Source organism: Buteo buteo, chromosome 26 (genome assembly GCF_964188355.1).
Source record: "Buteo buteo chromosome 26, bButBut1.hap1.1, whole genome shotgun sequence".
Classification (NCBI taxonomy): domain Eukaryota; kingdom Metazoa; phylum Chordata; class Aves; order Accipitriformes; family Accipitridae; genus Buteo; species Buteo buteo.
In genome coordinates this window covers 429,747-446,965 of record NC_134196.1, presented here as the reverse complement: position 1 = coordinate 446,965, position 17,219 = coordinate 429,747, and the positions used below count along the sequence as shown (strand labels likewise).

The window sequence follows — 17,219 nt, the reverse complement described above, 5'->3', positions numbered from 1 at the left end:
TAATACCAAGTATAATCAACATTTGTTATCTGTAATTGAGTACGTAAGTCTGGAAGTATTTAAATAAAACTTCACATTAGGAACTTGCTATTGTCCATAGAGCAGAGGCAAATTCTGTCTCCCTTTCTTCTTAATACTCTGTCCAAAAGAAATGTGTGTTTCAGGGTCCTTCCACCACTGTGTAATCTAGTACAGTCTAAAACCAGGAGTTAAATTAGATCTTTAATCTGCTTCTTTACAGCACTTTATTTGTGAAGCTTTTAAGAAATAACTACATTTTATTACATATGTAAATATTATTGCACCTATTGCTTTTATGTCAGAGTAGTTATGAACATTTAAAAATAATTAAGACGACATATACTTGAAAGTATCAAATATATTTCATTGTGGGAATAGCCTCCTTGCCCTGTCCCTAAAAAGCCTGAATAACCAGATGAAGCTGACTTTATGGGACGCCTGTAGTGCTTTGTCAACCTCTGGAAGGTCTGGCTGTCTGTTACAGCAAGTCCTTGACTCATACATGCCCACCTGGAAAACCAAAGGCTGTTCTGTTGCATGTTGTGGTGCAGCAGCCCTGGTGTTCCTGTGATTGTTTTGTCAGCTAGTTAGTTCAAGGAGCTGAGTTTAACAAAGCACTGATCCTACTAAATATGTATCTGGAGGTTAAGCTCCCTGGTCTAGCTCGGTGCTGTAGTTGTACAGGTAATATAAGTTGGTATTGAAAGGCTGGTATGCAATACACTAGTCTTGAAGCTGTTCTCTGTTACCCCTTCTGCCCCATCTTGTGCTGGCTTAAGTGTTAAAAGCACCTGCATGGTTAACAGCATCAGACAGCTGACCTGGGCTGAGGTGTGCGGGGTTTTTTTGGTTTGTTTGTTTTTTTTAACTTGCTGGGTTGTTTTGTATTTGCTAGGTTAAACTGAAAAGTTAGCTTTAACGTGCCTGAGGTCCCTGATCTGAATTCACTTGCAACCTCACCAGTGCTTGCGTCATATTCTCGGTTTATTTTATCCTTCATACACAAATGTGACTGTTTACTGCATAATGTAGTATCAACACACTTTATGTGGAGTGGATGCAATTTTGTTACTAATGTTCATTCAAAAACATTGTTAGGAAGAATAACTTTTTAATTTATTTTTTTATTTATTTTTTTTAAGAGCCAGGTACAAAAGGATTTTCCCATCAACTTAGTGATTACTTTCAGGACATTTCTCTGGTTCAAGTATGTTTGTTTCCGAGTATATAACTGAATTGACATGAGTGTATTGGTATTAGGTGTAAGTCAGCACCTCAGAAATCAATAAGGCATATCGTGCCTTGCTGCTTGCTGCTGATACAGATAAATATAACTGTGCCACTTAGAACTAGTGTGACATTATTTCAAAATTTATACCTACTTGCATTTAATTTTAAAAGCATGGCGAGAAGATACTAATGAGAAAGGAGAGACTCTTATACAGTAAGAATTAAATTAAGATGTTGCATTTGGTCTCAAAACAACTCGGGCAAATAGAGTATAGTGAGATCATAAGTCTACTGATGATGCAGCAAGTATAGTGAGAAAAGAAGGGTATGCTAAAGGTTCTAGAAAGGAAGACTACAGCAAGAATCTATACTATTTCAGGTTACTTTTTGTCATCAAAACCCATTTCAAAACTAGTTCTATTGTTTTTAACATTTATTTCCATGATTGGAACTACATTAAAAAAACACCTTGTGTTTGTCCGCTTTCTGTTTCCTGTTCCTTGGTCAGTTTAGCAAAGAATTAATTCAAGTCTGGCAATCTGTCTGCAGAGCTTGTTCTAAGCATGCTTAAGTTGAAGAATCATCTATGTTCTGGTTGCTTATGTGTTTGACTTTAAAGTGCAGTTTGGGTAACACCTCGGGTAATTTTTCTTAAGTCTTTACAACTTTGAGACATGTGGCAAATCTTTTCCTAGCAGCAAATACAAAAAAATAATTGTCTTCCCATTGACCCAAGACAATTTAATCTGCCACTGTACACTTTTACTAGGGTAAATAAATCTTATTCTGTTGTATGCTTGGTACAATAAGAAATTGACTGCCATAGAAATTTATTAGAGAGTGACTGCTTATTGTTGTAAAAACATGAATTATCTGTATTATCATTCTTAGTGTATTAATACAGTGGGTTACCAGCACTGAAAACACGCTTTTTAAATTTTTCTCTTGTATCTAGTAATCAATGGACTATTAGATTGGTAAGTTTGTTTTTGAGTTCCCATCCTTCCCCAACATTAGTTTCTTTTGGAAAACATTTAGCCTCTGATCAATGAATAACTGTCTTGTGGGCAGTGGGGGCACAGTTGCTAGTAAAATTTTATTAGCAGTAGCTAACTAACATCTATGGAGTAAGCTACCTTCCCTTAAAAAAGGCTGCTTGTGACAAATAGTTTTGACAGTAGGTATGGGTAGTAAAGGTTTGGTAAATTGTAGCTTTTACAACAAACTCTTTTTGTGGTTTTTGGTTTGGGGGGTGGGGTCCTTCTAATGTTATTTCGAAGATTTCTTATATTCAGATATTTTTCTTCCTTCACTTTAACCTTTCTGTTGGGATTTCTGGTTAATTTCTGTGATTCTGTTGAGTCATTCAAAAGCTATCAACTGTTGCCAGTGGTCACTCTGTGACCATCTGCATTGGCCACCTTTCTTCCTCCCCTCCTTATATAATTGCAACGGCCTTGTGGAAAATACATTTTTACATACCAGAGGTGCTTATGTATACCTTAAGCATCAGATGGTGCTTTTCAGGCTGTCAAAGACCTGGATTAGGCAGCCGTACATGTCCTGTGTGTATTGGGTGCTGTTCTCACCCATCTCACTTTGTTGGCTTTGACCTGCCTTTAACCAGTTCCATGGAACAGAAACCCAGGGACAGATGTGGTGGATAGAAAAGTGCGGAAACCTCTTTACTTGCTTCTGCTGCAGTCAGAAGAGTTTACGCTGTCATTTTGTTAGTACTGAAAATGAAACTTGTGTAGATGATAGCTGTTTTGTAGGCTGAAAATGGTAAAATGCTGTACATGTAGGTCATTGCTGAAGTTACTTATAATAGAACACGTATTTACATAATCTTTTGTGCTTTAATTACCGCATTATGTATTTAATTTTTATTCTCAAGATGCCTTATCTGTTCACGGAGTTTCTTGTCTTGGTTCAGCCTGCTTGCCTTTCCAGATCCCACGCTGCCTTTAGTCTGAGTGCACGAATTGTACAGGTGTGTCGTTGGTGAGGTGTGTCTTGCTGAGGGGTAACTTGGGAGCCAAAAAGAAGTCTGTCGCTTCAGGTGTAAGAGACCATGTTGAATGAGGACTGGATGACATCTGTTGTGGATGACTCCATTTTCATGTCACCAAACTGACGTGGGATATTGAAGAGAATAAGAAAGATGGTTTCTGTTCTGCTTGTTTAGAAACAAAGGCGAGAAAGAAGAAAATGTGCAGATCATAATAGCTTGTGTTTTGATTTGAAAAGAGAATGACTTCAGAAATTTTTTTTCCTGTTAAAGAAAAGAAGACACAAAACCCTGAGAGAGTTAAGCATGCCAGACCCCCAGGTAACGCCTCCAGTTTTGGCACAGAACCCGAAGGTTGGGTGTCCCTTCGCTCCTCCTGTCCCGCTGCACCTCCCCTCCCCGGCGGCGCCGCGGGTGCACGGGCCGGGCGGAGGAGGCCCCGCACGGCGCGTTCTCCTGCGGGCACCGCGTCACCGCCGGGGGGGCGCTCTGTCGCGCCCCGTCTCGGTGGCGCGCCAGGCCGCCCGGCCTATTTTTAGCTGGTTGCCGGGCAGATTTGCTCAGGCCCCCTGGGGCGGCTCCGCCTGCCGGTTGCGGATTGGCTTATGCAAACCACCTCTCCCGCAGCCAATCCCGAGCGGGTATGCAAATTTCCCGCAGTACCGGGCCCTCAGGCGGGGGAGGTTCGGCTCGGCCGGCCCGGGAGCTGGGGAGGGGGAAGATGGCTGCAGGGGCTCCCTGCTGGCCTGCCTCCGACACCTACAGAACGAAAATTCATCATTTCATGTGGAAAACAGGCGAATAGCCTTCCTGACCCCCAACCTAAAGACTACGAAAAATCCCTTCTGGGCTTCAATTAAACGAAATCATGAAAGGGCTGCTTCCTTTGCATGCCGAAGACCTGCCTGCACCAGTCCGAGGTGATGCGCTGGGTGGGAGTTCGGCAGTGACTGTGGGGAAGGACTGGTCTGAGCAGGGAACAAGCCAGCGGGGCAGCAGGTGGGCTGCCCCTCCTGGGAAAGGGTATCTTCCCTAGAGGAAATACTGATGATACTTTACAAAACCAGCAGGTTCCCACAGCCAACTAGTCAACTGCTATTTTAGTTCCATTTTAAATCGTTGCTTTTTTTGCTACTGAGAAAATCTAACGTTCGCAAAAAACTTCTAACAGGCGTGTGTCTGCATGACAAACAATGGCATTTTAATGTAGTGTCACCTTTTTTGTTGCAAGTTTTCTTTTCACTTCTGGTGTTTGAGAAGTGACCTCAGGGGACCACCGTTAGCGTCAGACAGCTCACCCCTGAAGTCTGATGTCGCCAAGTTGCAAGTGGTTGAAAGCCTAGGTTACATCACTGCCCTTACTTGCATATGTAATGGGTGAACTAGTTTAGAAAATACTTCACAGAATGTTAAGGGTAAATATATCAATGTTTTCATTAGGCTAGTGTTACTCTGTATTTTATCTAACAGAAGACTTGTAAAGAGATCTGCTTTAAACCCATGCAGTTCTGCATACATTAGTAACACCTTCTCACAGCTACAGCTGGTTGCATTTTCCCTTGAAATTTCACCTATAAAAGGAAAAAATACTGTATTTTACCATGCATAGAAAAGCCTAAACATGAACAGAACATCTTGCCTCTTTTTTTTAAGATTTTTTTTTTCACAGTTTCTCATTTTTTTAGCCTGCATGTACATAAACAATTAATTTAGATTGTTAAGGTTTTAAGTTTGGAATATCGGAAGTTGGATAAGTTTTTAACTGTAGAGGTGTTCTGGCAGTTAGTGTCCACTTCTATGGAATTACTAGCTCCTCCTCATATTTATGGATAGTGGTAACTGTTAATCCTGTGCCAAAGATGGAACTGCAGTATAACATTTAAACTGTGTATAATAAAACCATTCCACAAATGTGTCTTATAATGCACAAATTGAACTTTCATATAAAACTTAATTAAATGCATTTTTTGCGGAAAGGAACATACTCTTAGTGCTTTAGCTTGTGCTAAAAAAATCAATCTGTAAAAAACCTGAATTCAGCTGTTAAAAATATCTCAAACAGCAGTACTTGTTTAGTGTTTGGAGATCTCACAGCTGAATTGAAAGCTTATGTTTTGAGTTGTTGGTAAAAGTTGAAATCTCTAATACTTGTGGGAAGTAAGAAAACACAGTATCTACCAGTGTTGCTCTGGCTGAGTTCCACTCAGGTGGTTTTACTGTTTTAATGACCTAAATGGCTGTTAAAATTTAGTTTACAAGAAAAAGACAAAACTCTTCTTGGAGAAGGAGCTTTAGCTTCACGTGCTAAAGAACGGGTGTTTCTAAGGCACTTGAGCTGCTTGTATAAGGCTAACTGGAGTATGTCTTTTAATTAAAAGTTGTCCAGGAAAGTGTCTTGTTTGTTTTCCATTCTTCCATCGTCAAAAGCATATATTTTATGTATAGTAGTTATCAAGGCATAAACTGATGAACCATGTAAGGACAATTCTGCAAAGCCACCAGCAGATGAAAGATCTCAGTTGTGTAAATGGGCCTGATAGTCCTTTTTTCCCATGAGGAATCCATTTTTCCCATGAGGCATAGCAGCCTCATGGGAAAGGAACTCTAAAATCACTAATTTAGTATGAGAAACAGGTTCATGAGCCAAAGTCAAAGGCAGTATTATCCTCTGGAGGTCGAGAAGACACAGGACAACTGCTTAATTGACTGTGACACCAAGTGATGAGAGCGTAGTTCAAGTTTGTACATGAAGTTGTCAATCGAGTACAGTACACAAGACGATACAACCTGTTTGAAACCTAACTGTGAATTTACTCTGGTTTACCAAGCCCATAACCATCCATTTGGGTGTTTTTCTTAGGCATAGATACACATGTGGACTTAATATTTTACTGAACTGGTTCTTCAAAAGGCAGCTTGCAAGGGTGAGGGAGAATGGCCTCCACTTTCAAGGCAGAAGTCATATCGCGCCTGTGAAAAACCACCGATTTTGATGCTTCTGTTGGGATACTAGAAGAGCACGGGCACCGCACAGTATTTAACGAAGGAAAAGGTCGCCAGCAGCCCTACGTGAAGCCGAGTTGGATCTCAGCAGTTTTTTCGATTCAGCATTTAACATCACAGAAATTCAGTAGTCTCAAAATAGCCCAAAAATGCTCCTGCACGTTAAGCACTGAATCTTCGTTGGCGGCTGCGTGCCCCCAGTGCGCCACACGCGTGGGTTAGCGCTTTTGTGCAGCTCTGGGTCTCAAACTGTGAAAACCCTCAACTTTCTCTTCGTTCTTGGAAAACCCCGCTCGCCTGCGCCGTGGGCCGCTCGTCCCGGGTCATGCCCTGGCCGACTGCTTGCCGGCCGCCTCGCGTAGGTTTGTTGCTGGGTAGAATTCAAGGAGCTGCGCTCTGATTGGCTGCCATGCAGCTGCTCCTTCCAGCCAATCGGACAGGGGCTCGAGTCCGTTCCCCCGCCGTGCCGAGGCGCGTCCCGCGGGGCGGGGGCGGGGGCGGCGGCGGCGGCGGGCTCCCCCTCGGGTGCGCTGGGCAAATTACAGGGCTCTGCTGCGGGGGAGAACGCCGCTTGTGTCTTAAACCGCGAACCCCAGTGCTGGATGTGGAACACGGGGGAGGCGGGGAAATAGGCTAAAGATGGTTTTAATTACGGTGGACCTTGTTTTGCTGTATGTGAGCTAGGTGAAATAGGGCAGGATGGGGATGTAATTTTTTGTTAAGAAGAGGGCGCGTTCTGCTTTCACTGTGTTCAGTCAACACTAGCATGATTTTAGCCTAAAAGGGAGCAAAACTCAAATCAGCTGTGGTGTGCTAGAAGGAATATTGTTTGCACTTACACGTCCTCTGTTTTGTTACATACATATTACAACTATTTGTGCGTGGATTTCAGTAAGCTGGTGGCATGTATCTTGCATTGTCAGATAAGTAGACTTGTATTAGTGGTAGAAAAACAAACCATTGGCGTGCTATTTCAGCACATGTTCTGTAGGAGTAGATCATAAATAGTTATTTTTTTCTTTTTTGAAAATAGTTTTTAAATTTCTGACAATTTATATCAACATTGCTATAGAGGATTTCAACTGAAAACTGCTTTTTATGAACCGCTACGTCAAAGGTAGGTTCTCTTCACCACTTCCATTGTCTGGGACTCTCCATCTAGAACAAAATACTCCTGGCCATTTGCTGCGTTGCTTTCTTTGATTTGACTATGATATATTTTAAGTAGACTTGCATATTTGAGCACTGATTATCTTGATCAAAGGCTTTACTTCCTCCATGTAGTTCTCGTGCTTTGGCAAATATTTATGGTTGTGGTGCTTTTGGCTAGCACTGCGTGCACTCCAGGAACCCTGTGCCAGTGCTGTTCTAGACCAGTGATATTATGCAAACCACACTGTGCACTATTGTTTAGATTCCAGCTTCCCCCCCTGCCCCCCCTTGTTTCCATGACCTTCTCTTTGTCTGCTGCCTGTTACTAGGCAGGATTCAGGCAGCTGCTTGCTGATTGGCTGACGTTTCAAGCAGCTCTTGGGGCTGCTCATGTGAGCACACGATTATAGGCTAATCCACAGCAGCTAAGCTAATACCTTCCTTTGTTGCTTTAGGGCTGCGATCTTATAGAGTAATAATAATTTTAAAAAGAAAGGGAAATAGAGGGAAAACTTTTTAATTGCTGAGAGAGGAATCCTTTCCGTATTTCTAGCTGCACTGGCATGTTTTTGTTTTGCCATGTAGCACACATTTGGTTGTGAGAAAGAAAGCTCCAGATATTACTGGAGGGAGGTGCCTAATGGTGTGTTTGTGTCTCTGATGCTGAAGTATATACGACTTTCAAGTTTAAAAAGGAAATTTTCATAAATGGTATCTAAACAAATATACACAATGTGTGTATTGGTGTTTCAGAATGGATTATTGTGTTTAAAAAATTCAAAACAAGGGAACCAAAACCTACTACCTTATTTACAGCATTTAACCCTTACACACCTAGCTCTACATGCAGGAGTCATTTTGTGCTGCACCGTACAAACACCTTTCTTTGAAATAGAAGATGCCTCTCTATTGGCTCGGTGCCTTGGCCACTCGTTCCCTTCTTGTGACTTGGTCACGCGATGAGTAAAATCTGAAAATACGTAAGCATCAGATGAGGGAAGTGCATAGCAAACATAGCTAAACTTTGTGTTAATTTTTAAGTATAAAGGAAGACTACGAACATACATTCATTTAGAACACTACTTGTTTTAAATGTTTTATTTTTGCAAGACTGAATTCATGTAACCTGCTCTGGAGTTGCTCTCTGAAGGGCAACCTCCTTACCCCTTTGAAAGACTGGAAGGCAGTATTTATCAGATGGCTGCTGATTGGCTTGCACTGGTATGGCCAAACCTGTCTGGACTGGTTACCGATTTATTTGTTTCTTCTTTTACTCGGCTCTTGCATGAAATCTGTTACTTGGCTGCAGTGTGCTCCCTTGTGGGTATGGCTGGAGGTGCTTTAAGGCTGGTCTGCAGTGATACATGATATTTAGCTGTTAACTGGCATTTAGCGTTCATCTTTTAATCTCATCTATGCTTATAATTTTGTCACGGTAGCTTTTATTGCGTATTCTTTGGTTGCAAAAGATTGTGGGATTGAGCTGAAAATATGCACGAGTTAACTATCTAACAATGGAATTTTATGAGAAGCCTTTTTTTCGTACAGGTTCACAGTAGAACTGTATTAGAACTTTGTTTTTAAACTAGATTTTGGATAATATCCTAAGATAAAAAGTAAACATTATTTTGAAATATATTGGAAATTCAAGCTTAATTCATTCAGTGTTTTTTTTAAGAAAAAAGTAAGGAAGCATCAATATAAAGGTATTCTGATGTTTGGGTTTTGGTTGTTTTGGGTTTTAGACTGCTGTTCTTGGCAAATGCAAAGAGGATGTGCCCTTCATTTTACTCTGTATTTATTGTATTTTATTTCATGTTAAAAATATGAGTGAAAGACTGCTTAGATGCTTAAAGAAGCTAGAGCAGAAAATATTAATTTGTTTGAAGTTATATTTTATGATTACTCAAGTGATGCACTTATGAATTTGATTTTAAGTTGTGAACATTTTATTAATCTGTTAGTATATCTTTTGGTCATAGGAAAAGTAGGATTCTGAATTTTGTAATATAAGGACTTTTAAATTCTGGGTAGTGCTTATAAAAGAAGCCATTGTAGTCTGGGACGTCAAACTACTTGTCTTAGTTTTTATATAAAGGCCCTGTATCCTTGTACTACTTTAACAGAAGACTCTCACTATCTGGTCACCTGTTAGGAGCTCTTGGAATTGTTCAAAGTTAGCCAAGCCTGGAATTTTCTTTTCTTTTCTTTTTTTTCCCCAAATTGGATAATTTTTTCCAAATATCCAATACGAAATATACATCTGTAAGAGTATGCATGCTGGTTGTACGGGATTATATGCGTGGAATGTGAGCATGATGATGATAACTATTATGTGACAGCCTGATATATGGTTTTATAGTGATGTTAAAAAATGTGCTCTACATCTAAGTTTCTGGGAAGAAAGAAGGGATGTGCCTTCAAAAACTGCACGCGCACTTCTGAAATACTAGAGGTTTTGATATGCTTCTCCTAACTTCAGGACTAGAATTACTGTGTTAAATGTATCCTCTTCTGGAAGAATATGAAGATACCGTATTTAGCATGTAGGCAGCTCTGGAGAGACATAAACAGCTCACCGGCAGTTCATATTTCATCTGACTGGAAATGGTTATGTGATGAGAACTTTTTCTAAAAACAAGTAAACTGATGTTTCAGATCAGTGTTTCTGTATGTGTTACTTTGCTCCCACTAGTGGCAATGCAGTAATACGCAATCCCATTCAGAAAATCTAGTTCAGACTGGCAAAAATCATGTCTTACTGGTTATTATTGAGAGTCTATAGCTCGTACAACCTTTTGTGAAGATTTGTTCATCTGTTCCTGAGGTGTGAATCGAAGTGTTGTTTAAGCACCATCAGTTACTCAAATACAAGGATTCTAGGTTGTCATGCAGAAAAGAACTGAAATAAAGTGGAAAGGATTCTCAGTGTTATGTTAATAGGAAATGCAAAACAGGGATTTTTTTTAATCGTATTGCTTTCTATTTTGCTCGTATTTTTGTCAGGTCATGTTAACTAAGTGTAAAAGAAGCCTTATAATTGCAAAGTACAGTATGACGCGAGTGTAAGGTTTAGAGTTTGTCTTGATAGTTGAATTCATATTGTAGCTTAGAATATATATTCATGTCTTACCGTAGAATATTGTAGTTGGGTAATGCATAAATGTTAAATAATTTACTTAATCAACAAACTCTTCCAAGTAAACTAGGAAGGATCCAGCAGAGGATTAACAAAATTATAGAAGCCTGAAGTACATGAACTATGATGAGATGCTGAGTGAGCTTTACAACTTTAATGTGCTGAAAAGAAGGCTAAAAGGCGATCTTACGGCTGCCTAAATAAAACTTGTAGGCAAGGTTAGTTACAAAGAGGGTGTAGCCAAACTGTTACTTACAGGCTGTGGAATCCCTGTTTTGTGAATTTTATGACTTGGTTGTATAAAACCATCGCTGATCTGAGCTAGGGTTGGCGGTAGTCCTGCCTTTTTTTTAATTAAAAAATAATTTTTAAAAAAGTATACCCCACCTGAAAAGACAAAATGCAGTTTATTAATGAATTTCTCAGCTCTGTGAATGAAAGTGGATTGGGGGAAGATGCAAAATGAACTGTACTAAATACTTAAAAGGCATTCTTCGTCTAATAATTCTGCTTTATCAATGGTACGAACACTCACTTATCTGGTGCTTGTGGAAAAAATAAAATAAAATTCGTATAGAGATAACTGCCTGATTTAATTTCTTTCTTTTTTTCTACTTGCTGTAATATCTTTTAAGTACTGTTACCCAAGTGAATTTTCACATGTTTTGAGAAACTTAAGAAAAGCCATATCCTAGACAGGAGTAATTTCTGATGGTGTAGTAGTTTCAGTAGAGTTAAATTGGTTAGCATCAGCTGATTCAAGATCTTAGTTGCTGAGTTTCATTTAGGATATAACAAGTTCCGTAACTGCTTGCTGCTTCTGAACAATATTGTTATATAATATCTGATCCTTCAAAACTGGGTTCTAAAACAAGAAACTCTGGATTTTGTTTATTTTGTTTAATGGAAGCAAATGAAATAAGATTTTGTTGTATTTCAACAAAATTATTTTAAATTCCTAGGTAATGCTTGCTCTATGCTTGATTTAACTCTATTGATTTGATAAAGTAGATTTTTGAATGTTATTTTTCTTAATTTTTTTATGTATTAATGTTCTTATTTTTCTTAATATTTGCATGGGTGGATGGAATGAATAAAATTATATGGAGGGCAAACCCATCAGTTTTCCTTGAAAAAGGATGTTTTTCTACAAGGAGCTACAAGAGCTGTAGTTTTTATGAGCACAAATGGTCTTAGTAAAATATTATTGCAGATTGAATGAAAGTGCTCTAAAAACCCAAATTCATTTAACCATTGTATAAATATGGAGGTTGAATGTCTATTTTATCTCTACAGAAGAAAAAAAGTACCTTAACACATTCAGAAATTCTTTCAATATATTGAAGTTTTCTTAGAAGTTACTTGATATGAAAATCTTGTCATTTATCCCAGTCGTTAATTCTATCTGAAACTCGTGAAATTACATAGTTTTGGAAAGATAAATGTAAACTGGTAGACCAAGAATATTTCTTACTTTTTATAAGAAGAGAGGCTGCTGGCTCTTACACAATATCTGTTTCTAGCTAGAAAACCTCATTGTGTGGCTTTGCTGTCATAATACTATGAGACGACTGGTCTAAAATGTGTGGTCAGAATATTACTACATAATGTTACAGTGTGATCTCAGTGGTCTTTACATACATGTGTTTGTGCAGCATACATAGAAACTTGTATTCACTTTTTCTGAGGACAAACAAAATTTAAGTGTGTCGTCAGGTGTTTCTTTGTTTTTGTAGACGCAGTTAAACCGGTTTGCTTTTAAAATGTGCTAAATGCTACAGTCTTTCTTAGGAACACTCTCATATGATGATAATAAATTGTTATTTTCACAATTCTTTCTCATTTTTTTTTTAAGGGTCAAGATGGATAGCACAGATGAACCTCAGAAAAAGGTCTTTAAAGCACGAAAAACTATGAGAGTAAGTGATCGACAACAACTTGAAGCTGTCTATAAGGTTAAAGAGGAGCTGTTGAAGACAACTGAAGTTAAACTGTTAAATGGAAAGCATGAGAATGGAGATTCTGATTTAAATTCCCCTTTAGGCAATACAGACTGTATGGAGGACAAGAGGGAAGTTAATGGCGTAGTGGACTTGTGTGTTAACTCTGAAGAAGGAAGAACCGCTTCTGATGAAATTAGTGAAGCAAAAAGCCCTGAAAGTAGGGCAGGGAACATAGTCAATGACATAGAACCCAAACTAACGCTGTCTCCAGAGGATGTTACTCCTGCACAAGATAAAGATACTGATACTGCTTTAGCTTGTGAGGCTGAAAATGGAGTGCTTGGTAGCAATAAAGATAACTTCCATGAAGAAAATAATACAAAAGATCATTTGGACCAAAGAGAGAGTGACATCCCATTAGAAGGTGAAAGTAAATCAATTTGTGGTATCAGTGACTCTTCTGAAGAGAAGGGAGAAGCAAATGACTTAACTATTAATTCCGATTCATCTGGTGAGGCAAAAAGGACTGAGGAAGGAACTGTTGAAGATGCTGTTGGAGAAGAAGCCATCTCTAGCAGTATGGAAGGTGACCAGGAACCAAAGGACAAACGAGGCATCCCTGCAGGTCTTTCAGAAACCACTGTTCAGAAGACAATAGATGAGCCAAGTGGAAGTATGTTGGACAATACTGACTCTATGGAAACAGATGAAATTATTCCAATTTTGGAAAAACTAGCCCCTGCTGAAGATGAACTGAGCTGTTTTTCTAAAAGTTCTCTGCTTCCAGTGGATGACACAGTCCCAGACTTAGAAGAGAAGATAGACAACTGTTTGGGTTCACCATCCAAGCAGGAAAGCAGTGAAAGTCTGCCAAAAGAAGCTTTCTTAGTACTGTCTGATGAAGAGGATGCTTGTGATGAGAAGGAGGAACGTGCTGAAATAATACTACCAAACAAGTCAAGTCTTCCAGGTAAGAATTTTATAAATGGGTAGTTTTGATTCAAGTCTGGGATTTTGTTCATTTCTTAGAATGACACACTTGTGACGTTTCTAAATCAAAAAGGCAGTCTTACCCACCAATTCTGTGTTACGTAGTCTTACAGTTCTCAAGGATGGAATTTGAGGCCTGCAGAAAAAAATGAAGGTAACACCAAAAAACTGTCATCTTCAAGATCTAGTTTGGTTTGGGTTTTTTTTCTCATACTTTTTGCAGACTGGGGTGGTATGGTGGGTGGAAGAAGAGGGAAGATGAGTAATTGCCAGACATGAAATAGAAGGATTTGTGAGAAGAGAAATGTGTTCATTTTCTGTTCTTGAGGGGAAGAAAGGATCTCAACTTTCTTTAACGTGCAAATAAATAATAAGAATAAAAACATGCTGGTAATCCAGGCATGCCACAAAGTCCCATTTGTTTCAAATTTCTTTTTTTCACCAAAAGACAGTATTGGAAAGGTTTAATGAAAAAATGCAAGTAATGTATGGTTTTCATGCTATATAGCTTTTATACATTTAACTCATAGTGGGTTTTATTGACCTTTTATCTGGTGACTGTGGCAACTGATTAACATTTGAAAGCATTGATTGCAGTAAGCTGGTACTTCAGTCTCTTCTTGTAGTTAGCAGAAGAATTTTTTTTATGTTAAACTGAATTGGATGTCCTCTATAGTCTATTATTGTCATACAGTTTTGTAAGGATTTTGTTTGTTTGTTTTTTACATAGGGCACTTATTGTCATACAGTTGCACTTCTGAAAATAAAACAGATGAATAAATTACAGATAAGTTGACACTGCTTTTCTATCTGCAATTAAGAAAGCTGTTGTTTCAAATGATCTTGGGGTGGCTTTTTTCTCTTCCCCCCACCTTGCATAGCTTTTTATGAAATGACAACAGTGGTAATGCAAATGTGTTTAAACATGCTTGACTGAGTAGGAATTCCATAGATTAAACAAGCTTCAGGTGTCTTTCAGCGTCTGGCAAGTTAGTAACCATAGTTTCTCAACTCTTGTTTCACTAATGATGAAACAGTGTCTTTCGCTAATGTGTGATGGCATTCTGAGTCTTCAGTCTCTAAACAGCTAGAGAGAGGGAGATAAGAGTATGTCTCTTCAGCCATGTTTCAGACTCTTCCTTCTTTTCTGGTATTTACCTTTAAAATTTATGCCAGTTAAACAGAGAAAAGCTAGATTCCGTAGTTTCTTCTAAGGATCCTGTTTAGGTGTTGGGTGTTGCACTGAGATTGCAAAAGTCTGTCTTCCTCAGAATTGCTAGCACTTTGAGTGCATTCTAGACACCTTGATTCTAGGCTTCTCTACAGCAGTGGCATTTCATGCCCTCCAGAGATAGTTTGAAAGAGAACTTACTTGTTACTGATCTTTGTTAAGGGAGACTGAAGTCAAGCACCACACCCAAGTACAACCTTTTAAGAATTAAGAGTGCAGTTAACATTTAAAAGGATACAGCTTGTCTTCTAGAAAGTAATGTTTGAGGAGAACTTCAGAGCATGTAATGGCAGATAAACAACTAAACATGAACTTTAGTTCCTGTGTTGTGATAGAACTAGCTGTCAAAATTCTTGAATTCGCAAATAGGAAAATAAGTTACACTTAAATGGCACTGATGAAACCACTTTTCTGTAATAATATTTCCTTTTCTGGTTTTTATTTCAAAAAGGGATAATGGAAGGCTTTCAGAGAGTTGCTGAAAAAAATATTTCAGCATTTAGGAAACAAACTTTTTACTGGAAGGCTTAAAAGAACCTAAGTTTTGTTCATCCAATAGAAGATTAAGAAGGTCTATACTGTCTGCAAACAGGAGCTGAATATATGGTGGAAAGAGGTTTCTTTAATGTAGCAGACAAAGACAGAACTGCTGCATCATTGATCCACTGGATTTTGCAAATGAGAAATCAGGCACACTTCTGTCCAACAGGCTTTGGAGGACCGATTAATGTATGTTGGATTTCTCAGTGGTAATCTTTAAGTTCTTTATGGATTTTTTTTTTCAACTAAAAATGTGGTAATAAATAATTAAGAGAATATTATGCTTTGTGTTTGAATCGCTTGATAATTTTTTATTTTATTTTATAATAGGCAGGAGAGTTGTGACCAAATAATAGAGTAGTTCGGGTTGGGAGGGACCTCAAGAGGTCTCTAGTCCAGTCTCCTGCTCAAAGTAGGGTCAGCTGTGAGATTAGGCAAGGTAGTTCAGAACTTTATCCAGTTAGATCTTGAAAACTTCCACTGATGGAGACCGGATGACCTCTCTGGGTAACCTGTTCCAATGATGCGGGTCACAAGTGGTGTTCCCCAGGGCTCAGTAGTGGGGCCAGTTCTGTTTAATATCTTTATTAATACTGGATGAGGGGATCGAGTGCACCCTCAATAAGTTTGCAGATGACACCAAGTTGGGAGGGAGGGTTGATCTGCTCAAGGGTAGGAAGGCTCTACACAGGGATCTGGACAGGCTGGATCAATGGGCTGAGGCCAATCGTATGAAGTTCAACAAGGCCAAGTGCCAGATCCTGCACTTGGGTCACAACCACCCCATGTAGTGCTACAGGCTTGGGGAAGAGCGGCTGGAAAGCTGCCCAGCAGATGAAGACCTGGGGTGCTGGTCGACAGCCGGCTGAATATGAGCCAGTGGTGTGCCCAGGTGGCCAAGGCGGCCAACGGCATCCTAACCTGTATCAGAAATAGTGTGGCCAGCACAAGCAGGGAGGTGGTTGTTCCCCTGTACTCGGCACTGGTAAGGATGCACCTCAAGTACTATGTTCAGTTTTGGGCCCCTCGCTACAGGAAAGATGTTGAGTTGCTGGAACAAGTCTGGACAAGGGCAATGAAGCTGGTGAGGGGCCTGGAGCACAAGTCTTATGAGGAGCAGCTGAGGGAACTGGGGCGGTTTAGTCTGGAGAAATAGGAGGCTGAGGGGAGACCTTATCGCTCTCTACAACTACCTGAAAGGGGGTTGTAGTGAGGTGGGTGCTGGTCCCTTCTGTCAGGTGGCTGGAGATAGGACAAGAGGAAATGGCCTCAAGTTGCAGCAGGGGAGGTTTAGATTGGATATTAGGAAAAATTTCTTTACTGAGTGGGTTGTCAGGCACTGGAACAGGCTGCCCAGGGTAGTGGTGGACTCACCATCCCTGGAGGTGTTCAAAAAGCACATAGACAAGGCACTTCAGGGCATGGTTTAGTGGGCATGGTTGACAGTTGGACTCGGTGATCTTAAAGGTCTTTTCCAACCTAAATGATTCTATGATTCTATGACTCTCTTCATGATGGAAATGTTTTTCTTTCTATCAGTTGGAATCTCTTGTTTCTGCTTACACGTGTTGTCTCTTATTCTTTGCTATGTACCTTTACAATGAGTCTGGCTCCATCTTCTCAAAAGCCACCTTACAGGTATTGAAAAGCTGGTTTTTAAGTCCTCGTTAAGATTTGTTTTCTCCATACTGAACAAGCCTAGCTCTCTCAGCCTCTCTCACAGGTCATGTTTCCCAGCCCTTTAGCAGTCCCTTGCTCCTTACCAAGAGATGGCATAATGAGTGCCAGGTAAAGGGTACTAACCACTTCTTGTGATACCGTGGCTCTGTTCCTGTAAATGCAGCTCAGGATGCTGTGGACCTCCTTTGCTGCCAAGGGCACGCTGTTGGCTCATGCTTCGCTTGCTGTCTATGCGAGTCCTGAAAGCAGAGCTGCTCCCCAGTCACGTGGGCCCTAGCC

The 17,219-nt window shown here is 39.8% G+C and overlaps 1 protein-coding gene across 9 annotated transcripts in view; it reads left to right on the top strand.

Moving 5' to 3' along the window:
- Positions 1-17,219, top strand: part of ATF7IP (activating transcription factor 7 interacting protein) — a 106,280-nt gene that overhangs the window by 42,456 nt on the left and 46,605 nt on the right. For 7 of the 9 annotated variants that reach the window (XR_012654456.1, XM_075057914.1, XM_075057913.1 and 4 more), the window contains one exon: positions 12,412-13,469. Coding sequence is in view for 8 of the 9 variants with exons in the window: in XM_075057914.1 (XP_074914015.1) it covers positions 12,412-13,469 (1,058 nt within the window). In the remaining variant the exon portion in view is untranslated. Of the gene's footprint in view, positions 1-6,594; positions 7,383-7,627; positions 8,639-12,411; positions 13,470-17,219 lie in introns of those variants that run through there. The other 2 variants (XM_075057911.1, XM_075057912.1) reach the window with 2 other exon arrangements.